The 21,007-nt window shown below is 32.4% G+C and overlaps 2 protein-coding genes across 2 annotated transcripts; both read right to left on the bottom strand.

Moving 5' to 3' along the window:
* Nucleotides 1-6,954: 6,954 nt before the first annotated feature.
* On the bottom strand, nucleotides 6,955-8,244 carry LOC133291260 (probable F-box protein At4g22030). Its single transcript, XM_061489484.1, has one exon. The coding sequence runs from the start codon at nucleotides 8,242-8,244 to the stop codon at nucleotides 6,955-6,957; it is 1,290 nt and encodes a 429-aa protein (XP_061345468.1).
* A 2,766-nt stretch (nucleotides 8,245-11,010) lies between these two features.
* Nucleotides 11,011-12,294, bottom strand: LOC133291258 (probable F-box protein At4g22030). Its single transcript, XM_061489478.1, has one exon. It carries the CDS (start codon nucleotides 12,292-12,294, stop codon nucleotides 11,011-11,013), a length of 1,284 nt encoding a protein of 427 aa, XP_061345462.1.
* Between the last annotated feature and the right edge of the window lie 8,713 nt (nucleotides 12,295-21,007).

Raw genomic sequence — 21,007 nt, 5'->3', positions numbered from 1 at the left:
ATGTTTTAAACGAAAAAAGAATTGTCAAAAATTTTGACGGAATATTTTCCGCTCAATATTTCGATGGAAATGTGTTCTAACAAAAATTTCGACGAAAATTGTTTTGTCAAAAAATTTGAGGGAAATATTTCTGTCAAAAATTTTCGACAAAATTTAAATTCTGTAAAGAATTCTGATGAAATTTTTTTCGGTCAAAAATTTTCGATGGAAATGTGTTTCGTGGATAATTTTGATAGAAATATTTTTCGTCAAAATATTTTATGAATATATTTTTTTGTGAAATATTTTAACGAAATTTAGATTTCATAAAGAATTTTGACAAAAAAAATGTTCGTCAACATTTTTTACGAAAATATTTTTAGTCACAAATTTTGAAGGAAATATTTTTCGTCGAAATTTTTTGATGGAAATGTTATCCGTAAAAAAATTTGACGTAATTATTTTATGTCAAAACTTTTCGAAGGAAATGTTTTCCGTAAAAAATTTGGACGAAAATATTTTCGTCAAAAATTTTGACGGAATTAGATTCTATCAATAATTTTGACTGAATTATTTTCCCTAAAAAATTTATGTAACTGATTATGGCAAAATCTGGTTTCGTCTATAATTTCGTCTTTAGTTTTGACGGAAATATTTTGACATATATGATTTTCATCAAAAATTCCATCACTATTTTTGACGATAAATTTTGTAGGTATTTGAGGCTTTTCTAATAATGTCATATCTAAAAATGATTCACATTTATGTAGTTCTCATATTTTAATGCTAAGGGTAGATAAGTAATTTTTAATATTTTCTCTTTCAAACCCTCCCAAATTGAGGAACTTTAATTTTAAGAAGAATGAGAGTTTTGGAGAATTTAGTAAAAATCCTCAATTTATTCCCCTCATTTTTTAAACTCACAAACAAGGAAAGAACTTTTTAAAACCCTCTATTTCTTTTTCTTCCCCTCTTAAAATCAACTCTCAAACAAAGCCTCGGTGTCTTAGAATTACACAGTTAGGAGTTTTTAGCGTCTGGACTGCAATAATTTCAGTTGTTTCCTACCTAAAACCATTTAGTTTTCCTCAGCCCCAAATTGGTTATGGAAGATGGTGGAAGAAGATGAGGTGACATGTGCAGACCCATAGTAAGCCCAACGCAACTCACATGAATTTTAGAATTTGTTGGTTAAGGTAAAAACTTGGGAACTCGTAAAATAGTCGGTTAGATAAGAGTTAGCTGGGGTGGAGCGTGGACTTCAGCCAATTTTAACAACTATGTCCCAATGTATGCAACCTTCGGAGCTCTACAATCTAGTTAGCAAAACCAGTTCAATGAGGTTCATTCTTGAGATATTTTTGGACCAGATTTTATTAACTAATAGTAGCTAATGGTAAAATTTAAAGTCAAAACAATATAATAATGTTCAGAATTAGAGTTGTGTTGGATCTAATTCATCTTTATAATTTAAAAATCTCATTTTTTCTATTGCTACTCAACAATGATATGTAGGCTAAACAGTAGGGAAGTTCTTATTAAGTCTACAATTGGAAAAATAGATTAATGTTTCTCTGAGATAATTTTATCTTCAACACACACATAAAAGTGTGTAGGATCCATGTTTTCTTTTTCTCTCTATTCTCTTTCTATGGTCCCCACACACTTTTATATGTGGGTAGAAGATAAAATTATCTCCTATAACATGATAAACAAATGTTGAGATTATTGTTTCTTATGTTGTAAAGATAATTTAAGATAATTTATCTCCTACACACACATAAAAATATGTGTGGTTCATATTTTATTTTTCTTCTCTTCATATGGGCCCCACACACGTTTACGTGTGTGTAGGAAATAAAATTATCTCTTACAACATGAGAAACATTAATATATATATATATATATATATATATGGCAAAATTATTTATGCAGCAGCTGCTGTATGTACAACAATTAATCTTGACCATTAATTCTCCACATTTAATATTTTCACCCCACCTTTATATGATTATAATTTCTCAAATTTAATTGTTGTACATCTACAGAAATGACAACCCCTCCCCCCACCACACACACACACACATACACACACATATATATAGGGTTTAGTGTTTCTCCAGTGACAAGATATAAAATTATTTTCAATAAGCCCAAAACGACATCATTTTTGTTGAGTTTTGCTCTTTCACTAAAGACCTATTGGGCGTAGTGTGTAAGAAGAGCCCAAGAAACTTAAAGCTCATTCTGTTTAGGGTTAAAATTTCTTGGAACCCATATATATTCTACATTTATAGTCATCAGCCTCTCTAGTCTTCACTTAGTGGTTGCAGAGGCTGAGGTAAAGTCATCTCCTTAAAAGTGAGAGAGTGCACACACACTTCTCATTTTCCCTTGAGACATAGTCCGGAAGATCTGCCACAGTCCAGCTACAAGGAGGTTGTTCGTGTTGCGGCGCTGAGGTGAGCAGTTCGAGAAGAGGAATCATACAAGGGAAGATTCTACACGAGATCTGTGCAGCAAGAAGTAAATGGAAACGAGGATGATTCGGTAAGCATACCAATGTACTAGGTCTTAAATTGCTTCCGCATAAATCCAATAGATCCTACAGTTTTGAGGTTAAAAAAACATATTTTTGTAATTTTAATTTATTATAGGGTTATATTAGTCTTTATTGTTATATTTTTTTTAATCTTCCAATCCAAAATGATATCTTTTTGGGTTCGCTGACGATAAGTTATCTCTATTGGAGATATATTAAACCTATATATATGTAGGGCTTATCGTTTCTCAAGTTGCTTGAGATAACTTTATCTCCGGCTACAAAATCATAATCGTACAAAGATGAATGAATAGTGATAAAGGAAAAGAGATAAAAAGGAAATCATAACTATTCAAAGGTGAATAAATTAATATAAGAAAATAAATAAATAAAACGATGTAGTTTTGTTAAAAGGCGATAAAATATCTCGAGCTGCTTGAGAAATATTTTTCTCATATATATATATATATATATATATATATATATATATATATATATGGTACGATATTGTAACAATCAATTAGTGTTACTACCAATCAATTTCAGCGTTAGATCAATTATGTTGATCCAACAGTTATATTTATTTTCATCTTTGTATGGTTATGATTCCCCATATTTGATGTGAAAGCATTAAATATGAGAAATTATAACCATACATAGATGAAAATAAATATAAAATATTAAATATGAGAAATCATAATCATACAAAGATGGAAATAAATATAACCGTTAGATCAACATAATCAATCTAATGGTGAAATTGATTGATAGTAACACCAGTTGGTTGTTACAATATCCTTCTCCTATATATATATATTATTGTTTAGGGAAAAGTGTGTATAATTTTAAAGGATACAAAGTTGTGTTATTTTAAGTGAGAGAAAGAGATAAATCATGGGATAGAGAATGGGGGAATTTTTTTTAAAAATGTGGGGCTCATCTCTTTGTGAGAGTGAAAGGATGTAAGGTGTGTCATTTAGAATGACACATCTTTTTCCCATCTGTTTATCATGTCACATAACATAAAATTATGTCATGTCACTCCAAAACTACGTCGTTTTGGGAGTTATGAGAGTTAATAAAGGGTGTTTTGATATTTTTATTTGTTTATTTATTTTATGAATTTTATCAAAACACCATTTATTAATTTCCCTGACTTTCGAAACGATGTAATTTTGAGATGACACGACATAACTTTATGTAATGTGACATGACAAAAGATAAACCCATATAATACATGAGTTAATTTTTTCTAAAGTTATTTTAGACAACTTTGTTTAATGTTTACCGAAATGACGTCGTTTTGGAATCGAAATCATGGGGTATTTATAATTTTAATTTAAGTCAGAGTTATAATAATTTTTTTCATTTTAGTTTTTAAATTTTTCAACTCTAAAATGATATCGTTTTGGTGAACATTAGACAAAATTGTCTCAAGTAATATTAAATATTTTTTCCCCATAATATATTTAGAGATTAATGTTTCTTATATTGTAAGAAATAATTTTATCTACTTAACATAAGAAATAATAATCCCAATTATATATATAGTAGCTAATGTTAAAATATGACAAGGGGTCAAATACGGAAAATGTTGACTGGCTGTTGGGGGTTGACATATCTCATAGCCCTTTGACTATTTCCTGTTCGAAATTTCATCACGTACTGATTCAAATACTCCCAATTACATGGCCTGGATTTCAAACCAAACGTAAGCACTAAAAGTTAAAGATATCCAATACAATATATAAGAAAACAATTCACTCGTAATTAAAATATTAGCAGAATACCCGGGCAAAACCAACTTATTTAGCGAAAGTTTGTATTTAAATAAAGGAAAATTATATCTAATTTTAAAGGATATAAGCTTAGATCCTTTCTTCGCTTATAATCATATACTTTGCGAAATATATACTTATAATATTAAATCAAAAATTTCCCAGACACTTGTCGGTTGAGGTGGAAAAAGAGAAAAAATAACTTTCATATTATAAGTGGAGTAAAACTTATTTTGGATCCCCAACAAAAAAACACGATATCACTTTTGTCTCTTACAAAAAAAAATTAGTCTCGTGGTCCATATGAAATTTAAAATGGACCCATTTTAGTTCTTTTGAGAGTTTTTTTTTTTTTTTTTTGTAAATCGTTCTTTTGAGAGTTTAATGTGGATCTTTTTTGAATCTGTGAGGGACCACGATTTAAACTGAATAGGTCCACTTTAAATTTCTTAGAGACCTCAGAACTAATTTTTTTTGTAAAGGACATATGTGAGGGCTGTATTTTTTTGTTAAGAACCCAAAATTGGGCTTTTACTGTTATAACTATGTATTCTTGGATACTTATAACAGTCAAATGACGTAAGTTTATGTCGTTTAAAAAAAACACACTAAATTCATAAATAAAATATTACGGTTACCAAGGGCGATTTTGGTTTGGATCTGGGTTTGAAGTTGCTTAAACAGTCTTGTAGGAGTTCAAATGGAGAATGTTCCAATGCTTTTGTGCATTTCAACTCTGTTAGCTACAGCCTCTAAGACTGTATAGAGTTGAATGGGCCTTAGAAGCTGGTGAATTATATAGTTCATCATCTAGTTTCATTCCGGTGTCCTTATTTTATAATGGGGTTGTGTCTGCGAATTTGTTCAACTAAGGAGCTTTAGAGCAGAGAAGGAACTGGGGGTTGTTCTGGGGGCTGCAGGGGCATGGATGGCATGGCGCAATGGATTCTCTTAACGTTGAATAAGAACAAGAACAAGAGTTGAATAACGTTGAAGCTTGTAAGGACGAAACCCATTATAGATGATATTGCAGTCAAGGAAAGATATTCAATGCAGTTGGAAAGTCAGAACCTTGTATTGTGTGTATTTCTTTATATTTTATTTTTTATGAAATCCTCGTATTATGTGTAATTATGATAACGACCCTAAGCAGAGGAGAAGGTGCTAGTCCGCTAGACACGGAAAAATTGACCAGCTAACAGGCGTGCACTTAGCTTCTTATAAAATATTGACCTTTCCTGTTCAAAATAATGTGCCAAGGCTAGGTCTCACCACATGCTGACGTAGCGACACATTCTCAAAAGCTAATTATTATACCTGCGGGCTGCGAAGGCAGCTATATTTTGCAAAATCCCAATTTAATGCCCGAGTTCATTAGTCTATAACATGAAATTGAAGGGAAACGTTGGGGACTGTTAAAATGAATTTCACTAATAGATCTTGTGGTTCAAATATATGTTGTATCCAACTTGTTCACATATATATAACTTCCAAAACAACATATACAGTCTGTTAAAATGCAAGTATCTTTTTTCTTTTAAAAAATATGGAAGGAATATAACATTTTTAATGAAAGGGTTTACAATCTTTAATTAATAATTAATTAAGCTTTTTTTTTTCAAAAAGCAAAAGTTTAGTAGGAATGAAATCCAAAACTCTATTTTTTGTCGACAGGCAACCCTCATTGACTATGTTTTTCTCTCTTAAATAACTTTCAACTTTCATATATCGAGCATTTTTTTTTCTCTACGGCAAAGCCTCAAAACTGTGGCCTAATGCAAGAGAATTCTTGTCTCTTCCTTATGCAACAGATCTAATATGAACTGTAAAAGTCTAAAGCATTGCCTATTCTTTTGGCAGTTGTTTTGTCAACTTAAGACAACATTAATATTATAAAACCGTTGACTTTGCTATAAAAATACGCAATGGTTTTTAAATTAAATTATGGCCGCGGTTGTTCACTGTTGTATTGGTGGGAAAAGTGAAAACCAAGAGATTAAATAATGTTTTCCCTTAAGCGTGATCTAACTCAAGAAATCTACAAAAAAAGAAAAAAAAGAAACATATACTGCAATGTATACCTTAATATCATAAAATTTTTTGATAGGCAGTGAACGTGCGTCTAGCTAGCTAGTAAGAAAGGTAAATAACTCAGATGAGGCAAACCTATACAGATTAATTAAGATTAGAAATGTCTGGTAAGAAACATGAGGAGCTATAACTTGGTTTAATTATGTAAACTTTTCCTTACTTCCTAAGAAATTTCAACTGATTGGATAATGAAATAAAATATCGTTTTTCAATCAATAAATCTTCCTAAGATCTACCTGTAGCAATTAAGTTCATAGAGCTTTGACAAGGATTATACTTCAGCTTATTATATTCAGCCAAATTATTATAATATAAAAATTAACATGGGCTTGAAAAGTCAAAGATTTCTATTTTAAATAGAAATTAAAAGCTGTCAAAAAGAAATTCTTAAATCAAATATAATAGAGACCAATTGTCGCGGATCCAATTTTTTCATTAAAAAAAATATATACATTGATCTAAAACTAAATTTTCCTTCTGCATCAGATAAATGTACACAAAGAATGAAAGAACATGTTTTTACTTTACAAAACAATGAAGTGAATGAATTAATGTTGTTATAGCTTAGAATAGCTTGCTGGCAAATTCATCAACGGCTATTCCTTCCGCCCGAGAGGAAGCTGATTTTGAGGCGAGTTCTCTCAGCTGTGACACACTTCTTCCCAATTGCAAAGCCATCTTCATTTCAAAGAGCTCCCCATTTTCTCTTCTCTCCAAGTCTTTCTCTTCCATTGTAGCTTCAATTGTCTCTTCCAACAATTTGAAGAATCCACCACAATTTCTGTACATTTCAAATACCATACCTACTTGTCCACCATGCTCAAAACCATTAATTACAGCAGCCAATGACCCAGCCATGATAGGGACTATAGCTGCCAATGAACCGTTGCCTACAAATCCAGATCCTACTGCTGCAATGCCCGTGAGTAAAGGCCCTGCTATCGCCAAAGTCTTATTGATCTTTAGCGCAATGTTTCCCAGTCTCTCATAGTCCTCAATGTCTTTTCTCTTTACAACTTCAATAACCTCTCTCAATTCCATTTCTAGTTCTTTGCTCCATCCATTCCTCTTCTCCATCTTCTGATGAGTACTGCTCTGTGATTTTCCTTTGTGTGTTTTACTTTCCCTTTTGAACTGAGTGGCAGGCCACCAAACTGCAGGTTCAAATTTTGCAGGAAACTTGTCAAGCATGGCTCCCAACAAGGGAAGTGGATAAGCTTTGTCAAGGGCCAAAACCTTCTCCATTGAACCCTTCACATCTTCCTCTGTAGGGTTTCCAAGAGCAATTGTGGTTTGTATTTGGGTCTGAAGTTTTCTAAACAACTTAGTAGCATTGCGTTGTTCCTCAGCGAGTTGTGAGGGCTGAATCTTGTTCATGACAAGTAGCATCCCAGTGGCTGCAGAAAAGAGAAGAGTGGATGATAGTTTCAGAGCCAAAAGCGGTTCCCCGGCACCACTTGCGGCTGCAACACCAGCCATTGTTACAGCACTGAGCGTAATCATGTTGATGTTGTTCAAAAGCAAGGTGTTCCAATTGTCACGCTGCTCGCCAATGTTTTTGTGCATTTCTACTCTGTCAGCTACAGCCTCTAAGATTGCATAGAGTTGCATAGTGGACTTAGAGGTTGTAGAATTGTATAAATCATCACGTAACTGTGTGCTGGTAACATTATTTTCAAGTAATGGCACTGAGTCTGTGAATGTTAACCCCTCAACCAGCTTTCCGGTAGGGATCTTTGGCACTGAGAAATTGACTCTTGGGAGCTTCGGGACATGGATTGCGGCATTTACTCTTTTTGAAGAGAAGCAAGAAAAAGAAGAAGAAAGCAGAGTTGAGGTTTGTATTGAAGCCATATATGGGGTAATTGAAAGCGTTTTCTGTATATTTGTGTTTGCTTTGGCCTTTGTGTTTAGAAGGAGAAAAGGTTATGAATATTAAGATGGGGAAGCTAAGGGGTGTGGCGGTATTTATATTAAGTAACCAAAACGGATAGGAATAGTCAGAATCAAATAAGGAAACTCATGACTGACCAATTTCATTGACTTGGTCTGTTCAAAATTTCCAGCTATGCCTATGGGCTCGGTTTGGGTCTCAACATGCGACGTAGTAAAACCACAACGCTGCATATATTGCCTTACTTAAAAGACGAAATAATTATCATACACAAAAAGGCAAAAGCTACTGTTATAATTTATTTATTTTTTTCATGCGGAAATGATTTCTGCTTTTTTAAACACGAAACTTATATCATTTTACTAATTTATAATTATATATTAAGGATGATATATAATTATAGGGTTTTGCATTTGTCATGTTACGTGACAAATACAAATTTTCCTACATATACATCGATATTTATGCTGTATTTTTTTTTATTTTATACATGGTGGACTCCACACTTATTGTCTCTATAGCATGACAAGAGAATTGTCCTACAACATGATATTTGTTTTTTTCCATAATTATAATATTAAAATTAGGGTTTACTTTTTCTGCAGTTACTGCAGATCGTTTTGGGGCGAAAATCATGGTATTTTTGTAATTTTAATTTATTTCAGGGTTATAATAGGCTTTATATTTATAATTTTTTAAGATTTCAATACTAAAACGACGTCGTTTTGAAAATAAATGCAGATAACTTATCTGCAGTAACTGTAGAAATATTTTTCCCTTAAAATTATACCTATTTTTCTCTTTTTAGATACTGTTTGCTCATGTTGAAAATAAAAAATATATAATTTTAATATTAAAATTATGTACTATTCTTAATACATAGTTATAAATTACTAAAAAGACATAACTTACTTCGTTTAAAAAACACAAACTTTTAACTTTTTGTATACTATTCATTTTTATTTCAGCCAGCAGCTTTTACTTTTTCAATTTTCAATATAATACAATGGCCATGACTATGTAAGGAGGCCATTGATTTTTTATTTTTATTTTTAATAATTTTTTGAAGGAGTAGTGATTGGCGCACGGACATGTTCAACACCGGAATTTCACAAATGAAGTTGTTTAACATTTTTTTTTCTTATTCTTATCTCTCGACTAATGTAAAATATGATTTAATAAATTATCCTGTTCAACTTCTATATATGCTTTATATGTATGTGTAAGTATATTTCCTTTTAGAACAGCCTTTGCCCATGCGAATTATCTAAATGCTCCAATCAGCTCATTTTGAAAACTGGACTTTCGTTGACAAAATCTTTGTGTGGACTTTACCAGCATATTTAATATTCAAGAACGGCGAACATTAAGGATGTGTTTGATTTTAGAGGAACTGCATAAAAAATAAATCCAAAATAAATTTTAATCACAAGAAATAATGGCAGAAAATATAATTAATTAAATATTGAGTGACCTGGAATATGTTGTCATAAAATATTTAATAAATAAACTCCTCACTTAAATTTTTTATGATTTTTTTTATACGTATAGACCCGATCGACGTCACACTCTCGTCACACTATTAATTTTTTAATTTCAATATAAAAAAAAGCCTTATGGCCTCTTTTTAAATGAATTTTTTTGGAAGAATATGACAACCATAAAACGTAATCTCAACGCAATTTCTTCGTTCTCGACAGACGGCAGAACTCTTTCGTGTAAACTCTTAAAGATAATAATAAAAACTTTAATTAAATTAATGATGAATAGCCAGAACACCCGAACTGCTTCCTCAGTTCTTCCTTTCTTTCAAAGTAGAAATTGACTCAAGCCTTGCTTTACCTGTCTTTTACAATGCATCATGTCGCTCGGATTTTGAAGGATAGATGTTATAAGAGATGGAATCGTTTGCACTTTGCAGTTGGTGCATGCATGGTGGAATATTATTCGTGGAAGTGGCTAAAGAAATAAACAAGGTAAATGAGCATTTTTTACATTCAAACTTAAAAATTGGAATACAAAATAAATTGTGTAGTTTGAAACGCGAGGAGTCAAGTGATAATATATGTGGAGGTGTAAGTTAACATTACACACACACATATGTGTTTTGTTTTTCATAACTGATTCAATATATAATATGCTAGCTTGTTCTATTTAAGATTAAAACTCAATTTTATTCTTGATGCTTGTAGTTATATGACAAATAATCTAGATAATTTGATGGGGGAAAAAATGATTTGGGGAAATAGCTTTATGTGTAGCTTCTTGAATTTAATTCCAGAAGTCATGTGCATTATCTATGGCGCGTGATTTTTGTAGAACATTTAATATTTTGGAACGTCCTTTTAAGCATATATATATAAAAACATAACATTATTTCCATCTCCATAAAAGGCAAAGTAACTGACTGTTAATTATGATAATCCAAACAATAAAGAATATCCATTAATTAATTCAAGTCTACACCCGAAAAAACAAATGAAAAAAATAAAATCGAAGTACAAAATCATAAGACCAAAGCATGGAACATGCATGTTTCAATCACTGCTTAAATCTTTCACAAATAGAAGTTTTCAATATAATAAATAAATTGTTCCGGTCAAGTACATGAAGATACAGATCTAGATATATATATAGACAGATTCTCTCCGGTCTCTAAAGCTATGTTAGAGGACTTTTACAACAAATAAAAAGAACAAAAGAATGCATCATCAAGAAATGTTAAGTTAAAAAAGCTTGCTTGCGAATTCATCTATGGCAATTCCTTCCACGCGATAGGAAGTAGATTTTGAGGCAAGTTGTCTAAGCTCCGAAACGCTTCTTCCCAACTGCGTTGCTACCTTCATTTCAAATAGCTCACCGTTTTCTCTTTTGTCCAAGTCTTTGTCAAGTGTTGCTTCAATTGTCTCTTCCAACAACTTGAAGAATCCACCACAGTTTCTATACATTTCGAATATCATGCCTACTTGTCCACCGTGCTCAAAAGCATTAACTGCAGCAGCCAATGACCCAGCCATAACAGGCACTATAGCTGCCAATGACCCATTCCCTACAAAGGAAGAACCCACTGCTGCAATGCCAGTGAGTAAAGGCCCTGCTATCGCCAAAGTCTTATTGATCTTTAGCACAATGTTTCCCAGCCTCTCATAGTCCTCAGCGTCTTTTCTCTTTATCACTTCAATAACCTCTCTCAATTCCATTTCTAGTTCTTTGCTCCATCCATTATTCTTGCTCTCCACTTTTGATCCTTGGTGGGTTTTATTTTCCCTTTGGAACTGAGTGGAAGGCCACCAAACAGCAGGTTCAAATTTTGCAGGAAATTTATCAAGCATAACCCCTAACAAGGGAAGTGGATAAGCTTTGTCAAGGGCCAAAACCTTCTCCGTTGAACCCTTCACATCTTCCTCTGTAGGATTTCCAAGTGCAATTGTGGTTTGGATTTGGGTCTGAAGCTTTCTAAACAACCTAGTTGCATTGCGTTGTTCCTCAGCGAGTTGTGAGGGTTGAATTTTGTTCATGACAAGCGACATCCCTGTGGCTGCAGAAAACAAAAGAGCTGACGATAGATTCAGAGAGAAAAGCGGTGCACTGTCACCACCACTTGTGGCTGCAAAACCAGCCATGGCTGTGGCAGTGAGAGTCATCATATTGATGGAGTTTAAAAGAAGATTGTTCCAGTTGTCCCGTTGTTGGACAAGGTTGCTGTGCATTTCAATTCTGTCAGCTACTTCCTCTAGAATTGCATAGAGCTGAACAGTGGCCTTAGGCTTAATGTTGGGGTTGTTGTATACACCATCGTATATTTGCGTGGTGATGACATTCTTCTCTAATGGGGTTGTGTCTATGGACCCATTAAATTCCTCAATCTGCTGCATCTTTCTTGTTGGTACTTTTGGAACCGAATAAGAAACTCGAGGAGGTTTTGGGACATGGATGGAAGCGTTGACTGCCCTTAGAGAATAACAAGAAGAAGAAGAAAGTATAGCTGTGGTTTGTAAGGAAGAAGCCATATGGGATTTAATTGAAGGGTCTTCTCTTTGTGTATGTTTTGTGTTTAGGAGAATTAGGGGCTTATTGAAGGGATTTGAAGATTGCAGATGGGGAATAATAAATCTTGGGTGGGGGTGTATATATATATACACACATCCCATTATTTATGAAGGAACGACAACAAAAAACTGAGGGGAAGAAGTCAGAGAGAGAAAATCTTGACAAATCCATAAGACTGGACTTGGCGGCCTATTGTGTTAAGTGGCTGACCCTTTCCTGCTCTCGGACTTGTAATTTTTCAAGTTTCGAAATTTCAAACCTTTCGCTTTCAATTTTCAACCTGCGACGCAGTAAAGCCACCACATCTAACTTGTAAGTTGGGCTATTTCAAGAAGGTAATGTCAATGCCCTATACTTAATCAATCAGGACTCAGTAGAGAAGTGACGCGGGGATTAATTTTGCCTTGGTCTCCTTGACTGCTGCTTCTTTGATCTATCCTTTCATTTCATTTTAGTCATTAATTTGCTTTTTAATTATTTTCGTTCAAATTTTGGATATTAAGTGACACTATATAATTGTAATACAGTATAATACACCATAAGTGGTTGAGTCATAAAATAACCTTTTTTATTTATTTGAGTCATAAGTGACACTATATTTATGGTAAAAAAATGTTGGGAATGGTTATATTTATTTGGGTTTAATTAGTGTTTGTACCTGTAAAGGATATAGTGTTAAGTAATTTTAAATGAGAGAAAATATTAATAATAAAAATAATGGGAGAGAAAGTGAGTGATTTTTTAAATTTAAATTTTAAATAAAAAATAATAGGTTATTTCTTTCTCTCAATTAAAATAACACAATTATATATCTTTTAAAAGGATAAATATTTTTTCCTTTTTACATACTCTTACAACGAAATCTTAATTGTTGATTTCTGTCATTTTAACAATTATAATTTATTGGGTCACACTTATTAATTAATTATTAATTTTCAACAAATAATAACAGTTAAATAGACGGAAATTAACGGTTAAGATTTGCTTGTAATAGTTTAGAAACAATTTAGTTTGTAAATATAATCCTATTAAAAAAAATTATACAATTTATTAAATTTTTTTTTTTTTTTTTTTGCGCAATAAAATTAGAGAGAGTTATATTTACAAATTTTTTGTTTACAAACTACACTATATACTCTCGGGAGAACACTAGGTTACACTATGTACTCTCGGGAGTACATAGTGTAATTTGTAAAAATTTGTAAATTTTTTTTGTAAACATATCATTCCCCATCGAATAAAATTCTAAAAATTTCTATTGTTCTTAAATTATTATTTTTTCCAATACTTATACGTTTGAATAATTAAACAAAATATCAAAATCTAGCAGTAAGTTACACATTTATGCAATTGCATTCAATTTTTAGTTTATGTACATCTGACGCCCATAAAAATATAAGATATTTTGTTTGAGTAATAAAATTAGTTAAAAATAAAAAATGAACAACTTAATATATTAACAACTGAAAAAAACGTTACTTTTTAAAAGTGATAGTTGAACTTTAAAGTGGTTCGTTGCATTCTTATAAAAGTTGGAAATTATGTTATAGAGTTGATATTTGGCATGTTGTGGGAAAGTATTAACGCTACTTTTGTACAAATATTTCAATAAAATGATTTAAAATGTATATGGTATTGACATATGATATGAGTATGCTAGATGAGTTTATATATTACATTTGTAATAAAAAATAATCAAATTTTAATTGTTTCAAAGTAGAAGAATTGAATTTTAAATTCTAATATACATAACCAGAATTTTATTATAAGATTCCAATAGTTACGTGTTATACATTATTTTTCATCATTATAGTCCAACGATATTGTTTTATTTGACTATTATGAGTCTTTTTACATGCTGATAATCTATCCAATTTTAACTTAAATATAAATGATAATAAATAAGATTTTAAATTGAACATGGAAAAATGTGATCGTAAATTTTATTATAATACGGAGAGGAAGAAATTCCTCAACATTTGAATCAATGCTTCTTGATTTGTTGTGAGATTTTTGCGTATGAAAAAAAAAAAACTTAATATTATTGTTGCATTTACGTATGTGGTCTTAAGTTGAATTTCTACATTTATGTGTTAAAAAAAAATTAATTTGAGAAGTTTCTCCTTTTACGCCTGACTATTTTCTCAACAGATTAGCATCCCTCGAATGAATAATAATACAAACAAAATTGATTTATAAAATTATATGCTAAAAAAAATATATTCCGAATCAGTGTTTTAAGAATGGGCTTAACTAAAAATTCTCTGCCTTCCTGCACATACTTCCACAATTGTGCCAATATTTTTTTTCTTTTTAAAAAAAAAAAAAAAAAAAAAAAAAAACAGTGAATTCTACAAGAATGTCTCTGGTGCATGAAATAAAACATCTCCTACTACAAGATATTATCATTCCCTTTAAGAATACCTATTAAAAAATGTTTAATATCTCTTATTAAATATTGTTAATTACTTATAAGAAAACAAAAAATACTTTTAAATTGCTAATATGTCAAATGTTATATACTTTTAATTTAATATTTATTATTTTTAATTACTTGACATGAAAGCCCCTGTTAACAAAGTTCAAAAGAAATTAATGTTAACAGTAATGAAAATTAACAAGTTGAAATTGGTGAAGAAAGTGAAAATATTTTCGAGAGGAAGACAGTATGTATGTATGACAACAGCTGGAGTGGAAATCCATTCTCCTCTGTTCTGTCTCTTCATTCCAATCCAAAACAAATCAAATCTCGCATTGCTCTGTTCTGTTCTCTCTTATGATAGTGACTCAGTCAAAACCTATCACTGTCACTGGCTTTGGGCCCGCTAACTGTTAAAAACTAACCCCGTGACGCCGAAGATGGCTTTCGTATCACAATTCACATTTGTGTCTGACTCGAGTGTAAAAATTTTGTGCTATGCGCCGATTTATATAAGTACAAAATGAAGGTATATCATCAGAAACGTGAAAGCGCATCATATCGATGCATTGAGAAATGAAGACACCGCTTTGATTATCTGGGGTGAAGAAGCGAACGTGACGATTTCTCACCTTCAGTTCTCCTTGTCAAGCCTCACGATCTTGCAAGAACGCACCACGAACGGTCGCAATTCCGTTCTACGGTTGATCTTCCAAACTATGACTCAAGGGGATCAGGGGGTCGTGTGGGCAACCGTTCAGATGATGAACGTCTGCCTCTTTGGTTGTGTTTCTGATGTCAGTGACCCTAGGAGGCACTAGAAGAAAAGAGAGTTTATATACTCTGCCCAATCCAAAACTAACCCTAAGCTTCATGGGTTAAAATTGGACTTTGGGCTCACTCTCACTGAAGCTATTGAGCTTAAGTGAAAAGAGCGTACTAAACCCAACAATCTCTCACTTGCTCTTTTGGACACAAACTTGAGTTCATAAACCCAAGACTACGTAGCCCATAAGCCATCATCATCTGATTATACAACTTATCCCTTGTCTCGAGCTAGCCTGTGGATCTACCATTTGTCACTCATCAACTCCAGATAATCTTTGAAAGATTATCTAATTCGGCGCTACTCCACTAAAAGTCCGAACGTGAACTCCAAGATTAATGACCTTTATGACATGAATATGCATCGTCCCTTTGTAGAATGTCTATAATTGATTGACAAGTTTTATGTAACTCAATCAATTATTTATTCCCTTGACTATGATAGTTTCTCTAATGGATTACATGCACTGGCCAGTGTCTTTAATATCCAAGTATCGAAACATATCAAGGGGACATATCCTACAAATTTCATATTGTTTATCTCATAAATACCGATAATCAAATAATCTCACTCCCAAAATACCGAGTTATTGGCTGTCAATAGATCGAACCTCACCCGTTGGTAAATCAAAGAATGAAAACTATTTGATTACCTATTTATAATAAACTCAGGATTAAGAGCAATTACATAACTATAGTTAACTGGAGATTTGATACCTTATGGCAGAAAAACAACCTTAATCAAATCTCTCCTTGATCCTTTCAATGTGAATGTTAATTCACACCAATATTTTACAATGATTCGGACAAAACCATTTCATAAAATATTGCAGCCTAAATAAAGTGCCCAAATTTATTTAACAGCTGTGAATCCATTCATCAATTGTGATAACCTATGATCATGTCCTCCATGAACGTATCCATATGATCATATACTCCACAATTTGATCCGGACCTTGATGTTTGTAAATAGTGCGCAAAATAAATAATACCTTATTTGTAAAATTCAGAAAATGATTACATTATTTCATTGTCTTACTGCAAGAGCACAATGAACCCAATATCTCCCACTCGTTTAATGCAAGTCTGGGATCCTCTTAAGACCCAAAGAAGTAACATGCCTCTCGAACACAAGTTCAGGAAAACTCTTAGTAACTGGGTCTGCAAGATCCACCTTTAATGTTATATGAGTTTAGTGAAAATCTCATAGCTCGAGGTTGATTTTCTTGAGTCAAAATTCGCTTGAAATAACTGAATTAGTGAAAAATCAGTTTTTCAAGACTCCCACTATAATATACTAGCATATAATCTCTCGTTCTCCAAAGATACTTGAGTACATGCTTAACAATAATCTAGTATTCCTCTAGATTCAAAATGGTACCGTCTCACTACTCCACTGCGTGACAAATGTCTAGTTTAACGCCCAACATGATATGCATGAGTCTACCTTTGCCAAAACATAAGATATCTTGCTCATGCATTCTTTCTTCTTAGGAGTCTTTTGTTTACTCCTTAGGAAAATAAATTCCACATCTGAGAATTTATAATTCTTCTCTTAGAATTCTCATGTTGAATTTTGGCAAGAGTTTTGTCAATGTAAGTAGCCTGAGGTGATGCCAACAACTTATTCTTTCAGTCTCATAAGAATTTTATACCAAGAATATAATTGACTTCTCCAGTACTTCCATACCAAAACACTAACTTAGCCAACTTTTTATGCTTGATATTACCTCCACGTTGTTTTCAATAAGGAGCAAATCATCTACATAAAGTACCAGAAAAGCTATTGTCTTCCGTTGGATCCTTTACATACAAATACACATCATTCATCAAGTTTCTCTCAAAATCAAAAATTTGATAACCTAATCAAAACTGATGTTTCAAGACCTGGATGCTTGCATAATTCTATGAAATAGACTTTCACAACTTGCATACCATGTATTCCTACCCATTTGCTATAAACCCTTTTGTTTGTTGTATGTAGATATCCTGACATCCAACTCGATCCCAAAATGAAAACTCATAATTGAGACTTATAGCAACTAAGAGAATCTTGATAAACTCAAGCATGGTGTCTGGCAAAAATTGCCTCCAAGCTAGCTTTGAAGGTTTTCACCTTCCTGTCCATCCTCTCTTTTCCTTTTATGTCCACATGCACCTTGTGGGTTTTACCCCTTTTGGTGTCTTTACTAGGATCGAACGGAGTTGAAATACAAGTATTTCATCTCATTGTTCATAGCTTAAGCAACACTTGATCAACAACATCTTCTAGAGCATTATCGTAACTAGTAGGATCAATGTCACTCAACAAGAGACAACTTGAGAGTTAACAAGGTTCTCTCCTACTACGAATGTACTGCACTAGACCTTGTGTATTTATAGGTAAAACAAAGAGTGGGTCAAATGGTGGATCTTCAATTTCTTGAGGATTCAATTAATCTTGATATTGTTCCTCCACATGTGATACTAATATTTCTACTAGTTTCACTTATATATTATCATGTTGAATTTTAAATTACGGTTCTCTTGTTTGTTCACCTAGAGATATAGAACAATCAAGGGAACAGTGGATGAAGCTTCTAGAGATTCTAAAAATTCTTGATCTGAGATAAATCTCATCAAGAATAACCTTACTTAAGAGCTTATAATTTCTCATCTAGTCCTCATTTAAGAAAATCATGTAAGTGCTCACTTAGATTATCTTGTCCTTAAGACTAAATAAGAAATCATCCCTAGTTCTCTTAGAGTAGCCAAAAGATATGCATTCTTCCATACAATATTCCATCTTATTTGACTGCTGTTGTAGGACGTATGCCGAAGCACCCTAAATCCGAATATGGTTTGATCTGGGCTTGCACCCTTTCCATTATTCTTTAGGTGTCTTTACAACAAACTTTGACGGAACCAAGTTAAGAAGGTACATTTCCTTCTCTTTGGCATCTCCCTTGAACAATATTGGCAAAGATGAATAACTTAACATGATCTTCACCAAGTCTAAAATGTTTGATTTTTGCATAGTGCAACTTCATTCAACTAACGCGTTCTTAGAATTGACAGTTACGAAAAACTATCCCCTCTTAAATCAGGTAAGACCTGAACTTACCAGACAGGTAGCCAAAACATTTTAGTCAGACCAAAGTGTTTTGATTTGAACACCTACATGTTTTTCTGCCTCAGACTTAAACCTCTTGAAAATTTTCAAAAGCTTTAGACTTATGGCGCACTTGGTTGATCTTTCCAAATCCTGAGTAAATATTCATATAATGAAGTACTCATCACCTCTTCTGGCTTGAACGCTAATTGGTCCACATACATTAATATGTATTAGTTCCAGTTGAATAGTTGCGCAAATATTTTTGGCCCCTTGTAGGATTGCTTGGCCATTTTACCTTCCAAATAGGACTAACATGTAGCTTTTAGTTTAAAAGATTCTTGAACTTTCAGTCCCTCTTTTAACTAAAACATGTTTCCTACTTGAGGTAATATGACTCAACCACGAAGGCCAAAGTTATGTTTCATTTGAAACTTTTATTTCTTTGGTGAAAATGCTTGTTCATCATCATTTCCATTCAACATAATAAATTAAATGGGATATATAACTCTAGTAATAAAGACAATTTAATATACCGAAATAAAAGAAGATGAACTTCTTATTGAAACTAAGGAATTAAATTGTACTATTAAACCATGTTTTCACAAAACAACTAACAGAAATAAAATTTCTCTTCAAATCCGGAATAATTAAACAGTCATCCAAAACTAAAGTCATAAATTATCAAAAGATAAAATAACTTGTTCTACTGCTAATGCAGACACAAGCTCCTATTTTCAAGCTTAAAATATCTTTGTCCACTGCTGACAGGCATACCATGTTTGAACTACTGCAAAAAGTAACAAACATAATCAGTGATTCCTGAATCAATGATTCATTCACTGATCATGCCTTAATATCACCATGTCTAGTTCTTTTCATCACCTCTGGGCAATTTTTTTCAGTGTCCCTTTAGTCTGAACTTGTAGAACTTGCCTTGCGGCTTCTGCATAGTAACTGGTTTAACAACTGATAACCAAGTTATTTTGTTCTTTTTACCACCTTAAGTTTTTTCTTGGATTTAACAAGACTTTTAGCAAAACCTGTGTTGACTGCATTCTGTCTAGCAGAATTGCTAGACAAAACAAACATGTCATTAAGAGTCTGAAGCATCTCTACTCCACTCTTAACCATGTACATTTTCCTATGCAAGTGTTTGGAAAGACCGACAAGAACACAATAACGAACTACCATATTTGTCCTTTTCCAATATGAGTATTGTGTCCTTAGACGAATCATCTGCAGGTTGCTATGGCCCTTGTACTGTCAGGACAAATTTTAGGTTTCATGTTTTTAGAACAATATAAAAATTATTTTCCATTCTTCAAAGTAAGTTCCATATAGAGGTTTTTGACTCAAAATCATGGCTATAGGATTGAAGGAAGTCATTTTCTGAAAAAACATATAAAACACACAATTATAAACAAATAATGCAATAAACAAATGAAGTACAAGTAGATTCTCATAACTACTCTTGTTTATTGTTAACAATCCTTCAGTTTATCTGTACAAGGCTTACGATGGGCAAGTCACTAGTAAAAACCAAAATTGTTATTTGGGCCTTCAGTGTTATTGCCAGAGCTTCGATGGGAGGGTTAACAATTTTACCAAAGTTAAATGTAATTAACCATTGTTTAATTTCAAAATTATCCTTAGTGTCTAAGCATTGCCGACGATGGGCCGTACAATACTTTATTAAATTTTGAAATTATTAAGATTTAATCTAGTGAAATCTGATTATCCTTATCCAATGGGGCTTCAGCGATAACCATTTCACTAATAAACCCACAAATGAGCCCGTATATTTTAAAATTAATTATTTAATTTTTAAAACCTTCACCCATTCAACATTTTTGTTTGAGAATTTTAACAAGCCCTGTCGAATTCATTGTTTAATTTCTAAATTATCTTTAATAACTTAGTATTATCGACGATGGGTCGTACAATACTTTATTAAAATTTTGAAATTATTAAGGCCCAATAAAATCCAATCATGCTTATCCGTTGGGCCTCACATGATTATTTTATTGATAGGCCCACAATGCGCCTGGAGATTAAATTAATTTCTTAATTTAAATCTCTTCCCATAATTATTTAGGTCCAATCTAATAAAATGCAATCATGCTTATTCGATGGGACTTCACATGATTATTTTATTAATGGTCCTATAATGCGCTTGAAGGTTAAATTAATTTCTTAATTTAAATCTCCTTCCATTCAACATAAGCAATATTTTCCAATTTCCAAGAATTATTTAATTGAGAGTATCCTTTGTTTGATTTCAAAAATTATGTAAGCAAGAGTGCCGATGAACGTGCATCACTTAGCTTATCTGAAT

Source organism: Gastrolobium bilobum, unplaced genomic scaffold, assembly GCF_033153095.1.
Source record: "Gastrolobium bilobum isolate Gb01-03AN ecotype WA unplaced genomic scaffold, APGP_CSIRO_Gbil_v1 utg7904, whole genome shotgun sequence".
NCBI lineage: Eukaryota > Viridiplantae > Streptophyta > Magnoliopsida > Fabales > Fabaceae > Gastrolobium > Gastrolobium bilobum.
This window is presented reverse-complemented; position numbering and strand designations above follow the sequence as displayed.